At 40.0% G+C, this 21499-nt stretch overlaps 1 protein-coding gene and 1 pseudogene across 2 annotated transcripts; one reads left to right on the top strand and one right to left on the bottom strand.

Annotated features, from left to right (window-relative positions):
• The first annotated feature begins 4402 nt into the window (after window positions 1-4402).
• Window positions 4403-13987, top strand: LOC139372259 (zinc finger protein OZF-like; annotated as a pseudogene).
• A 65-nt stretch (window positions 13988-14052) lies between these two features.
• LOC139373128 (zinc finger protein 665-like) lies at window positions 14053-20779 on the bottom strand. Of its 2 annotated transcripts, none has more exons than XM_071113258.1 (5): window positions 20330-20779; window positions 17949-18183; window positions 17662-17768; window positions 17476-17563; window positions 14053-16135 (listed from the first exon to the last, which is right to left on the bottom strand). In XM_071113258.1, the coding sequence occupies exons 1-5, from the start codon at window positions 20501-20503 to the stop codon at window positions 14550-14552; spliced, it is 2190 nt and encodes a 729-aa protein (XP_070969359.1). In that variant the 5' UTR covers window positions 20504-20779; the 3' UTR covers window positions 14053-14549. The 2 variants fall into 2 exon arrangements, with proteins under 2 accessions (XP_070969359.1, XP_070969360.1); XM_071113259.1 differs by having other exon boundaries at window positions 17949-18177; window positions 20330-20739.
• Between the last annotated feature and the right edge of the window lie 720 nt (window positions 20780-21499).

Below are 21499 nucleotides of genomic sequence, written 5' to 3'. Positions count from 1 at the left end.
TATTAACACGTAAAGCGAAAAACGTTTGCAGTGTGACGTTTGATTCAACATCGATCAGCCCACGCGGTGGCGGTAATGTAATATAATATTGGATGCCACCCGCCGTTAAACCCCAACGAAGAAGATCAGCCCGCGAGGTTTCCTTCATTGACACATAAACGAGGCCAGATATACCTAACCTGTTACACTTGCTTTGGCAACGTAAACATGCTTCCAATGCCAATAAAGCCCTTTGAATTGAGTCGATCCCTTTGAGGAGATGGGGAAATGGGACTGTTAATTTTTGTTGTTTTTCACTTTATATATTCACTTTGTATGTTGTCTACCTCACTTGCTTTGGCAATGTTAACACATGTTTCCCATGCCAATAAAGCCCTTGAATTGAATTGAATTGAATTGAAATGGGAGTGAATGGCGCTAGCTCAGAAACCCAATATTGGGTGACGTAGCATGACAACGTGAATGCGATTGGTCAATAGTCTGCTGGGTGGGGCGTTACACGTTCCCTCATGCATTGACCAATGTCTTTCCTGTCTCTTCCTTTCTCAAATATAATTTTAAATTAAATTCTAATGGCTTTATTGGCATGGGAAACATATGTTCACATTGCCAAAGCAAGTGAACTAGATAAACAAAAGTGAAATAAACAATACAAAATTAACAGTAAAAACATTATTCACAAAAGTTTAAAAGGAATATAGACATTTCAAATGTCATATTATGGCTATGTACAGTGTTGTAACGATGTGCAAATAGTTATATTTACAAAAGGGAAAATAAATCAACATATCTCTGACAAGGCTTTCTGAAGGTTTCGGTGCCTAAAACGGTTCATTCATCGGAGCTTCATTATCTGTTCATAATTAACATTAGGGACATCTGCTGGTCAACGATAAATAGCAGCGTGTGATCATCAGATTGACATTTTCGATCTCCACTGTTTTATCAAAACTCTGGTAATTTCTGGGTTTTAAATCGCCTAGAAACACTTGGAATACCAGGTTCGCATTTTACATCATGCTTCCCTTTTTTTCTTCAAGTTTACTATACTGAACAAAAATATAAATACAACATGCAACAATTTCAAATATTTTACTGAGTTCCAGTTCATATAAGAAAATCAGTCAATTGAAATTAATGAACTGTGTCCTAATCTATGGATTTCACGACTGGGTATACAGATATGCATCTGTTGGTCACAGATACCTTTTTTAAAAAGGCAGGGGTGGGGGATCAAAAACCAGTCTGGTGTGACCTCATGCATCGTGACACATTTCCTTTGCATAGATTTGATCAGGCTGTTGATTGTGGTCTGTGGAATGTTGTCCCACTCGTCTTCAATTTCTGTGCGAAGTTGCTGGATATAGGCGGAAACTTGCACATGCTGTTGTACACGTAGATCCAGAGCATCCCAAACATGCACAATGGGTGACATGTCTGTTGAGTGTGCAGGCCATGGAAGAACTGGGGCATTTTCAGCTTCCAGGAATTGTGTACAGATAGATCCTTGGGACATGGGGCTGTGCGTTATCATGCTGAAACATGAGGTGATGGTGATGAATGGCATGGAAATGGGACTCATCAGGATATCTCTGTGCATTCAAATTGCCATTGATAAAATTAAATTGTGTTTGTTGTCCATAGCTTATGCCTGCTCATACCATAACCCCATCGCCACCATGGGGCACTCTATTCACAACATTGACATCAGCAAACCGCTCACCCACACAACACCATACATATGGTCTACGGGTGTGAGGCCTGTTGGAGGTTTTGCCAAATTCTCTAAAACAACATTGGAGGCAGCTTATGGTCGAGAAATTAATATTAAATTATCTGGCAACAGCTCTGATGGGCATTCATGCAGTCAGCATGCCAATTACACGTCTCCTAAAAACTTGAGACATCTGTGGCATTGTGTTGTGTGACAAAACTGCACGTGGCCTTTTATTGCCCACACCACAAGGTGCACCTGTGTAATGATCATGCTGTTTAATCAGTTTATTGATATGTCAGGTGGATGGATTACCTTGGCAAAAGATAAATGCTCACTAACAGGGATGTAAACAAATTTGTGAACAAAATGAGAGAAACCCTTTTTTTCATATGGAACATTTCTTGGATCTTTTATTTCAGCTCATGGAGCATGGGACCAACACTTCACATGTTGCATTTATATTTTTGTTCAGTATAATTAAAATGAGTAAAACATTCCCATTCGAAACAGTGTTGGTTTGGGTGAACAGCAAGTATTCTCTTTTCACAACGCCTGTTATCCTTGTACGTGCATTCTGAAATGAAGACCCCCCAAAAATGTCTCAATGATTTTCTTTGAACTTGGAGACCTAATTATATTGAGCCTGAGAAATCTCCCCCCTCAACCCCTAAGCTGTGCCCCTTTTATAGCCATGGTTAAGGGTAAGGGTACCTTAGGTCCCTTCTAGTCCCTTCTAGTAATTATAATTCAAAGGTCTCTGCAATATCTGTACATACCTTTTACATTGTTGAAAAGCAACAATGAGTCAACATCAAAAGCACCCAACCGCAGCACTCTTGTAATCGCAGTGAAACTGTTTGCCTGATTGCATGGGACCATAACATTTGAGCCTGAGTGAATTTAAAATCTTCAAAACATGAAAAATACAGCCAGATGCTGTAAAAGACCAGAAAGTACTGTAAATCCATCCTCTGTATTTAAAATATTCATACTAGCTAATACAATGCCTTGTATTTAAATCTTCTCAGTATTTTATCTTAACCTCAGATGAGATAGAAGTTAACATCCACGCACTGTTTAAATAAAAAAATAAACACAAAAGAAGCTTGTTTTAAACTTTAAATGGCTAAATTAGCCAGTACAGCTGAATCAGTATCTGAGATGTCGACCGAATATGACCTGTCTCCTAGCCAAGGCCCAGGAAGCTCCGATTCAAAATCACATTAGGGATGGATTGAAATGTACATAATTGGTACCTGGAGGAAAATGGGAAGGGCTTTTTCAATTTCAGTCAAGGGGACGATTTAGTATATATTTATTTTGTAAATCTAGTCCAGGGGATGGTCATGTAATTTGTAAAGGATGACATTTTCCTATTGCTCAGTGTTTTGGAATGAGTTGCTTATTAGGCTATGTATTGATGGTGTAGATAAAACAAGGCTGCATTACACACTGAAATTAATATTCCAACCCTGAGCCCCAGCCTGCTCCGCTCTTGCTGATCGAAAACTTTTTTTGTGTGCTGCCTAGACAATAGCTGTGTTGTGTAGGCCTACGGTGGCAGTTCAGGTGGAGAGTCAGAGGCCTCTTCCCGAAAATAAACCTATGTTCTGTTCAGTTTGAGAAGGAGAGAGCGAAGATCAGGAGTACCGGAGGTTGATAGCATGATATTAAAAACTTTGTTTCTTGCTCATCTTGTATTTCAGAGTTATTGACCTCACAATAAGACAGATTTTAGTAACTTGCATAGTGGTGCTGAAATTTGAAGCAGCAGCCGCAGCACAATCAATTGGAAATGGACAGCTCATGGTGCTGAAAGTAGGCAAATTCAAGTGGGCATAAAAGAAGAAGAGTAACCAGCAGTCAAAGTTGACATTTTTCTGCGTAGATAGGTCTACTCTGTCCGGGGTGGGAAGGTAGTCTTCATTTTTTAAAGTATCATCCTCAGATTCCTAATGACGTCTCAGATTGAATTATTTGCATACAGGGACAGTTTAATTGCAAACGACACATACTGATTTGGCATTGGAAAAATATGATACGATGAATACATATGTCTATCTTTCTGTCCATTCTTACCTTGTAATTTGTGTAATTTGTGTGGTATTAAAAAAAGATTCTGCTAATATGTAAAAGGAAGTACAACTGCATGAAATGTTTATATAAAAGCTATTTTTTATTCTATTTTTTAACATACAAAGCATTACATGGGCTTGCTCCTACCTATCTCTCTGATTTGGTCCTGTCGTACATACCTACACGTAGACCTCCTAATTGTCCCTAGAATTTCTAAGCAAACAGCTGGAGGCAGGGCTTTCTCCTATAGAGCTCCATTTTTATGGAACGGTCTGCCTACCCATGTCAGAGACGCAAACTCGGTCTCAACCTTTAAGTCTTTACTGAAGACTCATCTCTTCAGTGGGTCATATGATTGAGTGTAGTCTGGCCCAGGAGTGGGAAGGTGAACGGAAAGGCTCTGGAGCAACGAACCGCCCTTGCTGTCTCTGCCTGGCCGGTTCCCCTCTTTCCACTGGGATTCTCTGCCTCTAACCCTATTACAGGGGCTGAGTCACTGGCTTACTGGGGCTCTCTAATGCCGTCCCTGGAAGGGGTGCGTCACCTGAGTGGGTTGATTCACTGATGTGGTCATCCTGTCTGGGCTGGCGCCCCCCCTTGGGTTGTGCCATGGCGGAGATCTTTGTGGGCTATACTCAGCCTTGTCTCAGGATGGTAAGTTGGTGGCTGAAGATATCCCTATAGTGGTGTGGGGGCTGTGCTTTGGCAAAGTGGGTGGGGTTATATCCTTCCTGTTTGGCCCAGTCCGGGGGTGTCCTCGGATGGGGCCACAGTGTCTCCTGACCCCTCCTGTCTCAGCCTCCAGTATTTATGCTGCAGTAGTTTATGTGTCGGGGGGCTAGGGTCAGTTTGTTATATCTGGAGTACTTCTCCTGTCCTATTCGGTGTCCTGTGTGAATCTAAGTGTGCATTCTCTAATTCTCTCCTTCTCTCTTTCTTTCTCTCTCTCGGAGGACCTGAGCCCTAGGACCATGCCCCAGGACTACCTGACATGATGACTCCTTGCTGTCCCCAGTCCACCTGACCGTGCTGCTGCTCCAGTTTCAACTGTTCAGCCTTATTATTATTCGACCATGCTGGTCATTTATGAACATTTGAACATCTTGGCCATGTTCTGTTATAATCTCCACCCGGCCCAGCCAGAAGAGGACTGGCCACCCCACATAGCCTGGTTCCTCTCTAGGTTTTGGCCTTTCTAGGGAGTTTTTCCTAGCCACCGTGCTTCTACACCTGCATTGCTTGCTGTTTGGGGTTTTAGGCTGGGTTTCTGTACAGCACTTTGAGATATCAGCTGATGTACGAAGGGCTATATAAATAAATTTGATTTGATATTCGGCACAGCAAATAAGACGATAGATTAATTCCACCCCTACTCTTGTCCACGTTAGTCTGCAAACTCACAACCTTCAGTATTCCTGCGTTGCCATATAATGCTTACAGGATGAAGAACAGTTTCTAAAACTGCATATCTAACTAAGGCTCTGGTCTGTCCAGGAAGTAAGGGTAAACGGTAGACATGTTCTCTGTTATCCACTTCGTTTTTAATTATTATTTGGGGTATAGGGTAGGGTCAGGGAGGGTTTAGGTAAAATATATTTTTCCGAAGGGAGAGCCAGCCATTTTCCATGTAATTCTTATTATAAATAACGTTCACTCCCTTAGACAGCTCTGAAAACGTTATCAAAATACATTTGTTTCTGACAAAATATGGATTTGCTCAGCGAAACTCTTAATTTATTCCCGTTACGGCCATAACTATGAGTTTACACAAATATTAGCGTCTTGTCCTTTATTGCAGAGCTTTGACTGAGGGAAAATCACCTTTCCAGTCACTCTATTACGTGTATTGAAGTGGGATGGTGCCCCCAATATAATTCTGAATTCAAATACATCCACAGTGCGATTTCAACAGACTTGTACTTGTTTTTGTCAAGATGACCTAATAATTGTATTTTGTTCAATTTATACATTATTCCAAGATTGTTTTGTGGGTATCACGGAGTCGGCTGATACCCCATGAACACAATTCATAGGTCAGGCTGTACAGTGCACAATACACAATAGACTGACTGGGAAGGTGATTTCCCACAGTCAGAGTCCTGTAATAAGAGGTAGGATGCTAATATTTGTGTAAACTATACATAGTTGTGTTCAGTGGGTGTCACTGAGTTGGCTGATACCCCATTTCATGGGTGCACATTACATACCTTAGGGTGCACAGTGCATATATGTATGCCCCCAAAGCAATTCTGAATTCAAATACATTGAATACAGTAATTTCACCTCATTCAAATTAACCAATTAAATGTGTATTGAGTATTTATATGACATTTCAACCTTGTTTAGTATTATGTAGTCCAATTGTGAATTGTTTTCAAAATGTTTATCAGTTTGCATCGGTTTCAATGAGGGACTGATATTTTGAAAGCGAACCGCAGATGACACTATTGTTGCTCACGCTAATGTTGTTCACGACACACACGTGGCGAGGAATAGCTAACCAGACAGCGGATACACACGTGCAGCAGCAATGCTCTTGTGAGATAGGCTTTTTTTTCTCACTTTGAATACAAATCTAACCAAAAGCTTAAATTACTACCAGCAAAAACTATTTTGTATAGATTAGCATAGCAGACTTCGGTGGTTTGCAGCCTCTGGTTTTACCCGAACCCCTTCTGTTGTCATTCAAAACACGTCAGAGAAAATGGCGGAACTTGAAAAAGACGCAGGACTACCCCAACCAATGCAGGAGAACCGAAATGAAGAGTAGTCGGGCAATTCCATGGTAACAGAATGACGCGGATACTTATATTTTTCACTTTAAAAGTATGCCAAACAATAACCAACGATTGCAAAGTTAAACAAACCACACAGCTCTATGGACAAAGCCTACTTTAAATAATTTCCACAAAAAATATACAAAAGCACATTTACTCGAAGAACAGTGCAGATGTAAATGTTGGTAACAAAATGGTAAAATCTCCCTGCGTTTTTTAATGTAACAACATTTCCCAAAAATTGAAATATCTACTCCAAAGTAAAGATTCAAACATGTCTGCAGAAAGAATACGTGTCAGCAATGATATAACACATTGAGTTTAAAAAAAATCTATTTTGGTATTTGAACAACAGTAAGTGAAGTGGATTAACACCCAGGAACATAATGATATCATTGGCTCCCTTTCCCTGATCTGTACTATACAGAAATGCTGAATAGACACAAAAGGTAGACAAATGTAATATCCTCCTTTGCATGTTTGGGTATTATTCTACAGGCTGGGTATTATTTTAATGAGCTCGCAAACAAAACCACATTTGGTTGGTCGGGACCAAATCAATCAATTGTATTTTCTAAAGTGCTTTTAAAAAATCTGTACCAATCATAGACATCTATGTTTCACACGTATAGCACAGAAGAGTAAAATACAGTACATTTTAAATGTACTCTACTCTAGTGCCAGCTACTGTACTTAATTATTGTAGAGTACCATACTGTACTGTCCTATACTTTACTTGTATTTATTGTACTGTGCTGTCCAAACTTGTGAAACAGAGTCTATGATTGGTTCAGATTTGGACTGACCAAATTTAACTACTTTTCAAATGTCCATGGACGTCCGGTGTTGGTTGGTGCTCAGTGGATGACAGGGCTGGTTACAGTGAATTGAAAGAGGGGGCTCATGGGTAGGTGTCATTAAGAACCGGGAGCTGTGACATTAACTGGAGAGAGAAGAGAGAGGGAGGGGTTGTCCAGATTCTCACATTCTTGCTTTGACCACCAGGTGACAGAAAGAGAAAGTAAACAGTTATGAGCTGAACTTAACAGTATGTCAGCGGAAGAGAGGACAGTTTGTGACTACTATGAATTCCCATTGTAGCTATTTCAGTCATTCTGTTACAGATTTGGCAACAGAATGATGCACTTTAAATCACTTCATAAATTGTAAAAAATATATATATTTTTTTTAAAGTTGGGTTTTTGGTAACAGAATGCCAAGACATTAGGCAATATTTCTTAAACTTACAGAAGGGAAATAGTTTCTGCAAGTCTAAATGTTGATATTAGTTGGCAGGGGTCTTTACTTCAACATTATTGTTTGGATGTACAGTTCCAGTCAAAAATGTTTGGACACACCTACTCATTCAAGGTTCTCTTTATTTTTGACTATTTTCTACATTGTAGAATAATAGTGAAGACATCAAAACTATGAAACAACCCATATGGAATCATGTAGTAACCAAAAAAGTGTTAAACAAAATACATTTGATATTTTATATTCTTCAAAGTAGCACCCTTTGCCTTGATGACAGCTTTGCACACTCTTGGCATTCTCTTAACCAACTTCATGAGGTAGTCATCTGGAATGCATTTCAATTAACAGGTGTGCCTTGTTTCAGTTTCATTTGTGGAATTTATTTCCTTCTTAATGCGTTTGAGTAAATCAGGTGTGTTGTGACAGAAGATAGCCCTATTTGTTAAAAGACCATGTCCATATTATGGCAAGAACAGCTCAAATAAGCAAAGAGAAATGATAGTCCATCATTACTTTAAAAACATGATGGTCAGTATATCCGGAAAATGTCAAGAACTTTGAAAGTTTCTTCAGGGTCAGTCACAAAAACCATCAAGCGCTATGATGAAACTGGCTCTCATGAGGACCGCCACAGGAAAGGAAGACCCAGAGTTACCTCTGCTACAGAGGATACGTTCATTACAGCCTCAGAAATTGCAGCCCAAATAAATGCTTCAGAGTTCAAGTAACAGACACATCTCAACAACTTTTCAGAGGAGACTGCATGAATCAGACCTTCATGGTCGAATTGCTGCAAAGAAACCACTACTAAAGGACATAATAAGAAGACACTTGCTTTGGCCCAAGAAACACAAGCAATGGACATTAGATCGGTGGAATCTGTACTTTGGTCTGACGAGTCCAAATTGGAAATGTTTGGTTCCAATTGTCGTGTCTTTGTGAGACGCAGAGTAGGTGAACGGATGATCTCCGCATGTGTGGTTCCAACCGTAAAGCATGGAGGAGGAGGTGTGATGGTAATTTGCTAGTGACACGGTCTGTGATTTATTTAGAATTCAAGGCACACTTAACCAGCATGGCTACAACAGCATTCTGCAGCGATACCTCATCCCATCTGTTTTTTTCCTTGTGGGACTATCTTTTGTTTTTCAACAGGACAATGACCCCAGGCTGTGTAAGGGCTATTTGACCAAGAATGATGGAGGGCTGCATCAGATGACTTGGCCTCCACAATGATGGAGGGCTGCATCAGATGAGTTGGCCTCCACAATCACCCGACCTCAACCAATTGAGATGGTTTGGGATGAGTTGGACCGTAGAGTGAAGGAAAAGCAGCCAACAAGTGATCAGCATGAGGGAACTCCCTCAAGACTGTTGAAAAAGCATTCCACGTGAAGCTGGTTGAGAGAATACCAAGAGTGTGCAAAGCTGTCAAGGCAAAGGGTGGCTATTTTGAAGAATCTAAAATATATTTTGATTTGTTTTACACTATTTTGGTTACTACATGATTAGTACAGTGCCTTGCGAAAGTATTCGGCCCCCTTGAACTTTGCGACCTTTTGCCACATTTCAGGCTTCAAACATAAAGATATAAAACTGTATTTTTTTGTGAAGAATCAACAACAAGTGGGACACAATCATGAAGTGGAACGACATTTATTGGATATTTCAAACTTTTTTAACAAATCAAAAACTGAAAAATTGGGCGTGCAAAATTATTCAGCCCCTTTACTTTCAGTGCAGCAAACTCTCTCCAGAAGTTCAGTGAGGATCTCTGAATGATCCAATGTTGACCTAAATGACTAATGATGATAAATACAATCCACCTGTGTGTAATCAAGTCTCCGTATAAATGCACCTGCACTGTGATAGTCTCAGAGGTCCGTTAAAAGCGCAGAGAGCATCATGAAGAACAAGGAACACACCAGGCAGGTCCGAGATACTGTTGTGAAGAAGTTTAAAGCCGGATTTGGATACAAAAAGATTTCCCAAGCTTTAAACATCCCAAGGAGCACTGTGCAAGCGATAATATTGAAATGGAAGGAGTATCAGACCACTGCAAATCTACCAAGACCTGGCCGTCCCTCTAAACTTTCAGCTCATAGAAGGAGAAGACTGATCAGAGATGCAGCCAAGAGGCCCATGATCACGCTGGATGAACTGCAGAGATCTACAGCTGAGGTGGGAGACTCTGTCCATAGGACAACAATCAGTCGTATATTGCACAAATCTGGCCTTTATGGAAGAGTGGCAAGAAGAAAGCCATTTCTTAAAGATATCCATAAAAAGTGTCGTTTAAAGTTTGCCACAAGCCACCTGGGAGACACACCAAACATGTGGAAGAAGGTGCTCTGGACAGATGAAACCAAAATTGAACTTTTTGGCAACAATGCAAAACGTTATGTTTGGCGTAAAAGCAACACAGCTCATCACCCTGAACACACCATCCCCACTGTCAAACATGGTGGTGGCAGCATCATGGTTTGGGCCTGCTTTTCTTCAGCAGGGACAGGGAAGATGGTTAAAATTGATGGGAAGATGAATGGAGCCAAATACAGGACCATTCTGGAAAACCTGATGGAGTCTGCAAAAGACCTGAGACTGGGACGGAGATTTGTCTTCCAACAAGACAATGATCCAAAACATAAAGCAAAATCTACAATGGAATGGTTCAAAAATAAACATATCCAGGTGTTAGAATGGCCAAGTCAAAGTCCAGACCTGAATCCAATCGAGAATCTGTGGAAAGAACTGAAAACTGCTGTTCACAAATGCTCTCCATCCAACCTCACTGAGCTCGAGCTGTTTTGCAAGGAGGAATGGGAAAAAATGTCAGTCTCTCGATGTGCAAAACTGATAGAGACACCCCAAGCGACTTACAGCTGTAATTGCAGCAAAAGGTGGCGCTACAAAGTATTAACTTAAGGGGGCTGAATAATTTTGCACGCCCAATTTTCCAGTTTTTGATTTGTTAAAAAAGTTTGAAATATCCAATAAATGTCGTTCCACTTCATAATTGTGTCCCACTTGTTGTTGATTCTTCACAAAAAAATACAGTTTTATATCTTTATGTTTGAAGCCTGAAATGTGGCAAAAGGTCGCAAAGTTCAAGGGGGCCGAATACTTTCGCAAGGCACTGTATGTGTTATTTCATAGTTTGTCTTCACTATTATTCTACAATGTAGAAAATAGTAAAAATAAAGAAAAACCCTTGAATGAGTAAGTGTGTCCAAACTTTCGACTGGTACTGTATTTAAGACCCCTTTTTCTTCTGTTTGACCAGAAATCAAAGCCTTGGCTTATTACAAATTTTAGGATGGAAAAATTTTTGAAAAATGTATCTATAGCCCCCCCCCCATTCATTGGCACCAAATTTGACGTGCTAGTGATCATGGGACTTTTTAGATGGAAATGTCCACTACTACTACTGTCAATGAACCTTCTCTAGCCTAGATCACTAGCCAATGCAATCAATATGCTATATGATGGTGATCTCTAGACCTAATTTCAAATCATCATTATCATGTTGATACTGATACGTATTTCAAATTATTAGACTTAGCTACCTCTGTAAAGATGTGAAGACCCTAAGTTATTTGTTTAGCTATTTATTGTATGTGCCATCTATTCTAATTTGGACTTGAACCGTAAAAGTAAAGTAGGCTATATTATCTATTACAAAATTATGTTTTAGAGAACAGATGATAGTAAGCCTACTGGTAATTATGCCATTTTAAAATGTTTTTCCAGGAAGAGGAGATGGACACCTCAGAAGAGCTGCAAGATGACAACCTGATCGAGCGGGAACACTTCCACAGTTCTAATAATGAGCAGCAAGATGGACATTTGGCAGTTAGGAGGAATGTAATATTAGAACGAACTAAATATAACCAAAGACAACAGGAAGCAGGAGACAGCTCATGATTTTATCTCTGCACTTCATTGTTTGTCACAACATTGTGGTTATGGAGCTCTGCTCAGTGAGATGATAAATGACAGACTAGTCATGGGCTTACCTGACAGAATACAAATGGACCCAGAACTAACACTGGATAAAGCTGTCACACACATTCGTCAAATTACACTTGTGGAAAAGCAACAGGGCCTGCCAGAGCATTCCTTCAAAGTTTCCAGCAACACTGCAAATATAAACAGTGTCCTGTCACATAGCAAACAGCAATGCCCAGCCAATTCCCAGTGCCTATCAGAGAAGAATCAAAATTCAGAAAGGCCACAACAACCCCAAATAACGCAGGAGAATGGAGAGGAGCCTCTAGATACTGATGACTTCATTGAGGATTTCAGTCCTGGAGGAGAGAAGCCTCAATACTGCGCCTACTGCGGTAGGAGCTTTCAAAAAGTGAGGGATCTTACAAGACACCAGCGAACACATACTGGAGAGAAGCCTCATAACTACTGATTACAACAGAAGTTTTGCTCGATTAGATAATCTCAAGTCACACCAAGTTACACATGAAAGACAAACATAATTTTCACTCCCCTAATTCGCGGAAAGCTTTGTCATATTGGAGAAGCTTGAAAAACACCAGCTCGAGAATACTTTCAAAGCTACCAGCAATGCAGCAAATGTAGACAGTGTGCCTGAACTTGGGAAAAATCAGCACCCAGAAAGACAACTGCCCCAAACAACTCAGGAGAACAGAGAGAAGCCTCATCATGATACTTCCAATGACCCTATTGTGAGTTCTAATGGAGGTGAGAGGCGTCATCCCTGCTCCGACTGTGGGAAGAGCTTTACACGAGTATCATCTTAAAAGACACCAACAAACACATACGGGAGAGAAGCCTCATCGCTGCTCTGATTGTGACAAAAGTTATTCTCAGTCGTATAATCTGAAAATACACCACCAGCGAAAGCATATGAAAGGGAAATACTTCCACTGCAATCATTGTGAAGAACGTTTCTCCAAACCAGAGGATCTGAACACACACATGCATGTATGTACATGCTGGAGAAAAGCCATACCTTTGCCCAGACTGTGGGAAGAGATTCCAGTTGTTAAATGCATTTGAAATGCACCAACAAAAACATACTTTGGGGCTTCTTGAGTGCTCTTATTGTGGTAAAAGTTTTTCTAAAGTGGATAAACTTAAACTACACCAGCGAACACATACGGGAGAGAAACATTTTCGCTGCCCTGATTGTGGGAAAAGTTTTACCCGCTCAGATCTTCTGAAAAGTCACCAGAGGACACATAAGAAAGGGGGTGATTGTCTGTACTGTGATAAAAGCTTTTCTGAACCTGGAGAACTAAAAATACACATGGAAGTACATAGTCAAGAAAGGCCTCACCTTTGCCCGAACTGTGGGAAGAGATTCACATTGTTATGGTCGTTGAAAAAGCACCAGCGAAAACACAGAGAAGATCTCAACAAGGGAAAAGCGTCACCACTGTTCCGACTGCAATAAGAGTTTTACTCACGGATATCATCTTAAAAGACACCAGGAAACACACACAGGAGAAAAGCCTTACCACTGCTCTAACTGTCACAAAAGCTTTGCAGGAAAGGAGAGGCTTAAACAACATCAACTAACACACAAGGAAAATAAACGTTACAGCTGTTCAAGGTGTGATAAGATTTCCTGACATGGCCAAACTAAGATCACACCTTCCAGTACATTCCGTAGAACTGGCACTCCACTGTTCTGACCGTGGAAAGTGTTTCTTAAAACAGACAAAGTTTGAAAGACATCAAAAAATACACACTGGAAGTGGAAAAATACCATTCCTCTGCACTGACTGCGTGGAGGGTTTTACAAATTTGCGACAGTTGGGAGAGCACCAGCGAATACACACTGTAGAGAAACCGTACTACTGCATTGATTGCGGGAAGAGTTTTGCTCTTGAAAAAACATTTAAGTGTCACAAGCAAGCGCACAAGTTCAAACTCTCTGGATAAAGAGCAGCCTCTCCCTGCTCGGAATGTGGAGATACTTTTTCTCGTTCATGTGATGACTCATAATAGAGACCAGTGCTCCTGCTGTGGAAAAAGATTTTTCCAAAAGAAACCTCACAATACACATGAGAATGCAACTGGAGAGAAACCGTACCACTGATCAGAATGTGGACAAAGCTTCTCCCAAATGAACGACAGAAAACGCCACCAGAAGAGGCAACACTCTGGAGAGGAGACTTGATCTCTGTACTACAGTATGGAAGGCACAGTCAGAGACACTCAATAAGAAAGGACTACAACCAAATACAATATTGTAATAGTCTTTATTCCATGTTTTTTTTGGTAAAATCCTTGAAATATCTTGTTTCAACAGTAAAGTTTATTTCACAAATGACTGCAGTTTTTTGTTGTCGTCATCATCACCCTCCTAGTTTCTACCCTGCATAAATGGTATTTGTTAATCCTTCCCTGCACCGAAATAATCCCATAAGGCCATCCAACCTAATAGTTAAGGCTATTTCAAAGAACAAAAAGTGTAGTTAATATATGGACTTGTCTATTAGAATAAAAGTCTCACTGGACAATTAATATTAGGGATGTGATCATCACAGTAAATAAATCATTTTACATGCCAAGATTATGGAATCTTTTGGGAAATCCACATAACAAAACCCAATGTCTTTCACTATTCAGACTCATACACATTTGACTCAAGTTATTTGATATCCAAGTTATTGAGATTGTAGCATCATGGCATGTAATCCTCATTTCTTACTTCTGAAAGTGCGATCAGAAGATCTGCGTTAGCTACTGACACAGTTGTGCTTTTTGAAGTGTCTTGAATCAGAAAAGCCTTTTCCACATCTCTTGCAGGAGTATGGCCTGACTCCTGTGTGCACTTGCATGTGGGTTTTGACATGATTGGCTTGTCTGAATCGTGTCCCACAGACATCACAGCTGAAAGGCTTCTCTCCCGTGTGGACTCGCTCATGCCTTTTGAGATTACCGATAAATCCGAAAGTCTTCCCACAATCACTGCACTTGTGTGGTTTCTCACCTGTATGGATCAGCTCATGTATCTTAAGAGATTGTTTTGTAATAAATCTCTTTCCACAACAACCACAAGCATTGGGCTTCTCTCCAGTGTGTAATTTCTGGTGATAGTCAAAAGTAACTTTATGGAGAAAAGTCTTTCCGCATGTGGAACAAGTGTATATGTTTTCTCCTGTGTGAATTCTTCCATGTGTTTTCAGAGAACCGATGGAGCTGAAGCCCTTCAAACATATCTCACAGCTGAAGGGTTTTGGTTGGTCGGTTTGTTTTTGTTGGTTGGCCTTGTTCTTTCTGGTTCTTGAGTGCCCCTCTCCATCAGCCACGTGTGATAGCTTGTGAATTCTCAGTTGATAATTGTAAAGGTAAGTCTTTCCACAAACGTCACACATAAATGGCTTTAATGCCCCATGAACTAGCATGTGAGCTTTTAAGTTGGTGGACTGAATGAATGTCTTTCCACACGCCTCACATGTGTGCGGCCTCTTCTTCGTGTGGATTCGATGGTGTCTCGTAAGGTTCTCCTTAAAGCTGAAAGTAGCTTGACATATTTCACATCTAAATGGCTTCTCCCCTGTGTGAACTACCTGGTGCTCCTGCAATTCGACGGGACGCCAGAAGGTCTTGTCACACTGGGAGCATGGGTGTGGGCGTTCTGTACGTTCTGTATGTACAGATCTAATATGCGTTTTCAGGTTTTGAGATATACTGAAATTCTTTCCACATGTAGTACAGCTGTATGGTTTCTCACCTGTGTGAACTCGCTGGTGTACGTCAAGCATGTACTTTGATGCGAAACCTCGTCCACAAGTGAGGCAGGTGAACGGTTTCACCTCTGCATGAACAAACTCATGTGATTTCAGATTTGTCTTACTACGGAACTTCTTTCCGCAAACTTTGCAACTGAAAGGTTTCTCTTTTGAGTGAGTTTGCATGTGTTGAGTCAGCATACAGTTCAGGCGGAAGGTTTTCGCACAAATGTCACACTTAAAGGGCCCCTTCGGTTTATTGTGAACTGCTATATGGCGTTTCAACAGACAGTTCGCGTGGAAGGTCTTCTCACATATGTCACACTTGAAGGGTTTCCTCGGCTTGGAAATGCTCTGCTGTATTCCGTGGCTGTTTTCTGTGGATTCTGTGCCATTAGCAGTACGGCTGCTTGTTTCTCTTGCATGACTGCCTCTCCCGCTGCCTGTTTCCTCTGGAACAACAGCTCTCATAGGTTCACCCTTGAATTCAGTGTCTCTAAATGAGGGCTTTGTATTCAGTCCACGTGAGTCTCCCACAGAGAGAAGAAGAGAAGAAGTCTCTGTCGGTTTACTGTAAGCCTCTGCAGCACCTACAGATGAGAGGAATATACAGGCATTATGCTACTGGTTTGACAGCCATCTTTCAATACAATCCAAAATTGTACCAGCAACAACTATACGGTTGTGTCCCAAATGGCACCCCTATATAGTGAATAGGGTGAAGGGCTCGACTTACAGGGCTGCCCACTGGTTCAGGGAGGTTTTGGAAACCCTCCGGGCCAGTCAATCATCCATATTATATAATAATGATGCCAATAATTTTCAATCTAGGCTAATTGATTAAAAAAAATATATATATATATATATATATATGAAAAAGAGTCAAATTCCTGAAGCTGTAAGTTCATCATGTAGATTATTTAGCACACTGTGCCACACACTGCCTACTTTGAGAGGAATATCAATATATATATATTTTTATATATATATATATATATATATATAAATATATATATATATTTTTTTATATATATATATATATATATATATATATATATTTTTTTTTTAATCAATTAACCTAGATTGAAAATTATTGGCATCATTATTATATAATATGGATGATTGACTGGCCCGGAGGGTTTCCAAAACCTCCCTGAACCAGTGGGCAGCCCTGTAAGTCGAGCCCTTCACCCTATTCACGCGAGAGCGTGCAGCTTTCAAACAACTGGTTGTGGAGCAGCTCACAGAAGAGCGGTAGGCATAGGAAAGCAGTAGAAAATACATTTCAAGTTATGATATCTAGCCTACCAGTGAATGTGAAGGCAATAATTGGTGGATATGCATACCTGGTATTTAAAATGTTTGGTCTGAAGTCTTGACTGAATGGTCCGAAATGGACAGATAAAATTTTTAAAAATGTATTGAATTTAATTTAAAAAATGTGTTTAATTGCACTAGTTTCTCATAATTCATGAATAGAAAAGAATGCATCAGTGATTTGTATTTCCTGGAACTTTCTGAAGAAGTAATGCCTGTATGTTCTTTTGCCAGTTAGCATGCCGAAACTGTCCTTTAAAGGCTTTCCCAAAAAACCTTCCCAATTAAATGTTGACTACAAAGTAGGCCTACCTGGCAGAATGATATCATGATGATTTGTATCAATCAGGTGGGCATTTGTTTAGCAAACTTTGCAATCACATGCACACCGCAGGATGCACACTATACATTATACAGTAGGCTACAGAAACACCGCTTGCCAAACACAAAGGTCTCTTGCCAGGGTGCACAATTGAATTAAAGGGAAACTACACCCTCCCACTATAAAATATCAAATAAAAAATAAATCCGAGACCTCAAAAGTGGTCTATTGTTGTGGTTTAAGCATAGTTGTGTACTTGGAACATCCAGTTTTGTTTCTTTGGGATATTACCTTCAATGAGTGACGTTTTAGTTCCTGATTTCACCTCACTCCTCTCCTTCACAGGGTCGGTGCTAGAGCCTCTATTTCTCGCAGTAGTCTGGAATAGAGGAAAGTCATTAATTTAATATAAAACAGACATTTGTCAGATTTGCTAAAATCATACACAGAAGATGATCATAAGTTACAAGAACATACCTCTTCCCGTACGATGACAGTGTTTACTTGACTGACATCTCCCATGCTGAGCAATGCTGAGGCCACTGTGTTTGTCTTCACATTGTTAACAGGCATCATTGGGAGATCTTAAATAACAAGCAGATAAAACTTTACATTTCCTTTGCGTTGAACGACATTGTGCTGTTGTGCATCACATCCCTTTACAAACAGGTGGAAGACAAACTATCAGTACAAGCAAACCATACAAACAAGCTTTCCTTTGCTATATTCAATAGACAGTGATGAGTTGCTGGGCCCACACTCACCAACTGGCTTAATTTTAAAGATCGTTCCATTGTGCAGAATATGGGTTGGTCTTTTCGGTTCTTCTCGCCCCTCACCCTTCTCAACCATCGCCTTCAGATCTTTATCCATCTGCTCCACCTTGATCTTCAGCTTCTCATTTTCATTTTGTAAAGCTGCAGAGACCTCTAGGAATAGTCTACAGATTTTACGAACAGCCTCTTTTGTCAAAAGGTGCATAATGGTGCCAACCTGTTTCTAGAGAGATTGAAGTATATTAGAACGAAGCCAACAAAGTTACACTCAATTTTTTTTTTTTTTTACTTTGCTACTTTCCTTAGTTATACTTCACTGGCCCAGATACTAGACTTTAAATACGACAAACATGTGTGAAACAGACAGGTGCAAGTGCAAAGTGAGAACATAACATGTAACATTTTTGATTTTGGGAGGGGTTGCATCTAACAACTGGATTTAATACTTTATTGTGCACTGTTCGTCACTACAAACCCTGGTTCGATCCTGGGCTGTATTACAACCGGCCATGATTGGGAGTCCCGCACAATTGGCCCAACGTCGTCCAGGTTAGGGTTTGACTGCGGTAGGCCATCATTGTAAATAAGAATTTATTCTTAGCTTACTGGCCTAGTTAAATAAAGGTTCATTAAAAAATGTGTTATTTCATAGTTTTGATTTATTCACTATTATCCTACAATGTAGAAAATAAATAAAATCAAATTTTATTTGTCACATACACATGGTTAGCAGATGTTAATGCGAGTGTAGCGAAATGCTTGTGCTTCTAGTTCCGACAATGCAGTAATAACCAACGAGTAATCTAGCTAACAATTCCAAAACGACTACCTTATACACACAAGTGTAAAGGGATAAAGAATATGTACATAAATAGTACAAATAAAGAAAAACCCTGGAATGAGTCCAAACTTTTGACTGGTACTGTATGTTCGTTACAACTAGAAGGAGAGAATTCCTTCTAAACGTAATGTTATGGCTTGGTTGATGGCTGACCCATTGGTCTGACCAGGTAATGCCAAGGGGTGTATTCATTAGTCGCAGACCTTAGCAACAAACGGTTTGTAATGGAAATGGTTTACCACCAGCAGTCGTGCAACAAAAACAACAGTTTCGATTGATCAAATTTGGGTAGGTCCCTCCCCGTTTGGTTATATTTGCTTCGGTTTGGCTCCTAGAGTAAACGATTTCCGACATGCTGCCGCTATGTCTTGGCCAATAAGAGCGTTTGAAGTGAATCCGGGAAAAACAATATCCCTACGTTAAAACGTCAAATTAGTCAACAATGCCACGATGTGTGGATATGGATATAGCCAGCACCAATTCAAGGGATGTGGGAAGACATTTCATATGTAGTGTCTAATTTATTTGTGTAGAAAATGTACTTTTTGGTTCATTTTGACAGCTTGTGGTACTGTGCAACCGCAGCAACGCATGTACGCAAATGTCTGCTTATACTAGCTGGCTTACAAAACGATAATCCATTGTTGTGGATGTTATTAAGCATGGATGAAGTGGTGATACATGTATCAAATTTAACTGCTGTTCTTATGGATTTTCTAATAGGCCTTTCACAACTGTTGAACAAATATTGTGCATTGACAATGAATGTAGTTTACATTAGCAGCCACCTAGTACTACATGACATATACAAAAAGGCCACCACTGAACCCAGAGATTTTAACAGTCTGAGTGAACCCACTCCTAGGTTTATTGTACTAAGATACATTTACATCAGATTTAACTTAAACTGGTTAGCAATATTGAAAACATTATGGGATCATGCATTAACTACTCCAGCTTTACATTATAGTCATCAACGCTGTTTCTTTGTCCTGTAGAGAGGCGAGGTACATGTTTTCATTTCAACAGCTACATGTTGTGGAAGATAAATACGTCTTTTTTTTCTCCATTACAGACACTGTAATACATACTTCTAAAAAAAACAATACATAGTATTGTATGAACTGAAGAGAAGCCAATAATTCCTCAATAACAATTTAAAATATAAAAACATGATTTTTTAAATTATTTTTTAAATATGTATAGTTCTTATGTTGCACTCCCCAATAAATAAATCGTTCAATGAATGTATATGTCCTTGAAACATTACATTGAAATACTGTATCATAATGGCGGACGGTGACTTCAGAACAGCACCCACTATAATATACTATTGGGCGGGACTAACCTGAATTTGTCCAATAAAAACTAGTTTTAGTCGCAAAACGTTTTCCGTTTGGAAAAATTGTAACCCCGGTAATAAGAATGATAGTCAATATTTTGCCACGGTCTTGGTCTAATGACCAACAAGATCCAAACTAACACTTGCTTATTAAACAATGACAATCTTTGTAACAACGTTGCTCACCTTTTTTCCCAGGTTACTTGGTATTGGCGCCGCGATTGATTCGTTGTCCAAAAACAGTTGGCTAATTTCTGCTACTGCCGTCTCAACGATAAAAGTCATAATCGACGTTGTTTCTTTCTCGAAAATATTGCGACTGTTAAGGCTAGACATGTTGTCCCTGTTAAGTAACTTCATGCAGTAACTTTATGCAGACATTTGGCTTCGTAACCTAGCTAACGTTAGCTACTAGCTATAATCGTACACAATCGTCGCGCGACCTTTTTTTTCGTTAAGCCTTAACAAATAACCGTCTTCTGTGTGGATTCAACGGATAAACACGATACCAGTTGTCCTGTGTAAAGTTGTTTAATAAGCTTTAGCGTTTTGTAGGACAATGCTATCTGACGTGACCACGATAACAACGCGTGTGTCGTGAACAACATTATTTGCGTGAGCAACACTAGTGGAATCGGCGGTTCGCCTTCAAAATAAAAGCCCTCCATTGAAACTGATAATTGTGAAAACATGCCACAATTGGACTAGATAATGCTTAATAAGGTTGGAATGTTGTCATATAAATTCGTCGAAAGATTAATTTTAATACATTTAAATCGCACTGTGGGTGTATTATAATTCAGAACTTCATTGGGGTGGCAGGTAGCCTAGTGATTAGAGTGTTTGACTAGTAACCGAAAGGTTGCAAGATTGAATCCCCGAGCTGACAAATCTGTCGTTCTGCCCCTGAACAAGGAAGTTCCTAGGCTGTTGTTGAAAATAACAGTTTGTCCTTAACTGACTTGCCTAGAATATAATGGAATATAACTAGGAAAAGAGAAGATGGTTTTTGATAGACAGTGAGTGGGAATCAGAGGTTGGGGGCATAATTATATGCATAGCCTAGCCTATGAAATGGGGTACCAGCCTACTCTCTCTCAGTGACCCCTAGAGAAAACAACTATGTGAAGTTTACACAGATATTAGCGTCGTAGCTCTTTTTGCAGGACTTTGACTGTCCCCTTCCCAGTCGGTCGATTGTGTGTTTTGAACATTCATATTGTACTGCCTAGCTATGGATTGTGTACCCATGACATGGGGCATCAACCTACTCAATGACACCTACAGAGCACAACTATGTGGAGTTTACACATTTTCTGGATTGGCACTTATGATTTCTAGCTAACATTACACAAA

This window comes from Oncorhynchus clarkii, chromosome 18, assembly GCF_045791955.1.
Source record: "Oncorhynchus clarkii lewisi isolate Uvic-CL-2024 chromosome 18, UVic_Ocla_1.0, whole genome shotgun sequence".
NCBI classification, from domain to species: Eukaryota; Metazoa; Chordata; class Actinopteri; order Salmoniformes; family Salmonidae; genus Oncorhynchus; species Oncorhynchus clarkii.
The sequence above is the reverse complement of the archived record's forward strand: the minus strand, read 5'-3'. Positions and strand labels throughout refer to the sequence as shown.

Bases quoted from the DNA above. Each gene is read 5' to 3' on its own strand.
- LOC139373128 (XM_071113258.1), bottom strand. From the start codon at position 20,503: ATGAAGTTACTTAACAGGGACAACATGTCTAGCCTTAACAGTCGCAAT. The intron at 18,184-20,329 runs GTGAGCAACGTT...CAATCTCTCTAG, and splicing joins CAAGTAACCTGGGAAAAAAG to AAACAGGTTGGCACCATTAT. The intron at 16,136-17,475 runs GTAATATCCCAA...TCTCATCTGTAG, and splicing joins TAAAACGTCACTCATTGAAG to GTGCTGCAGAGGCTTACAGT.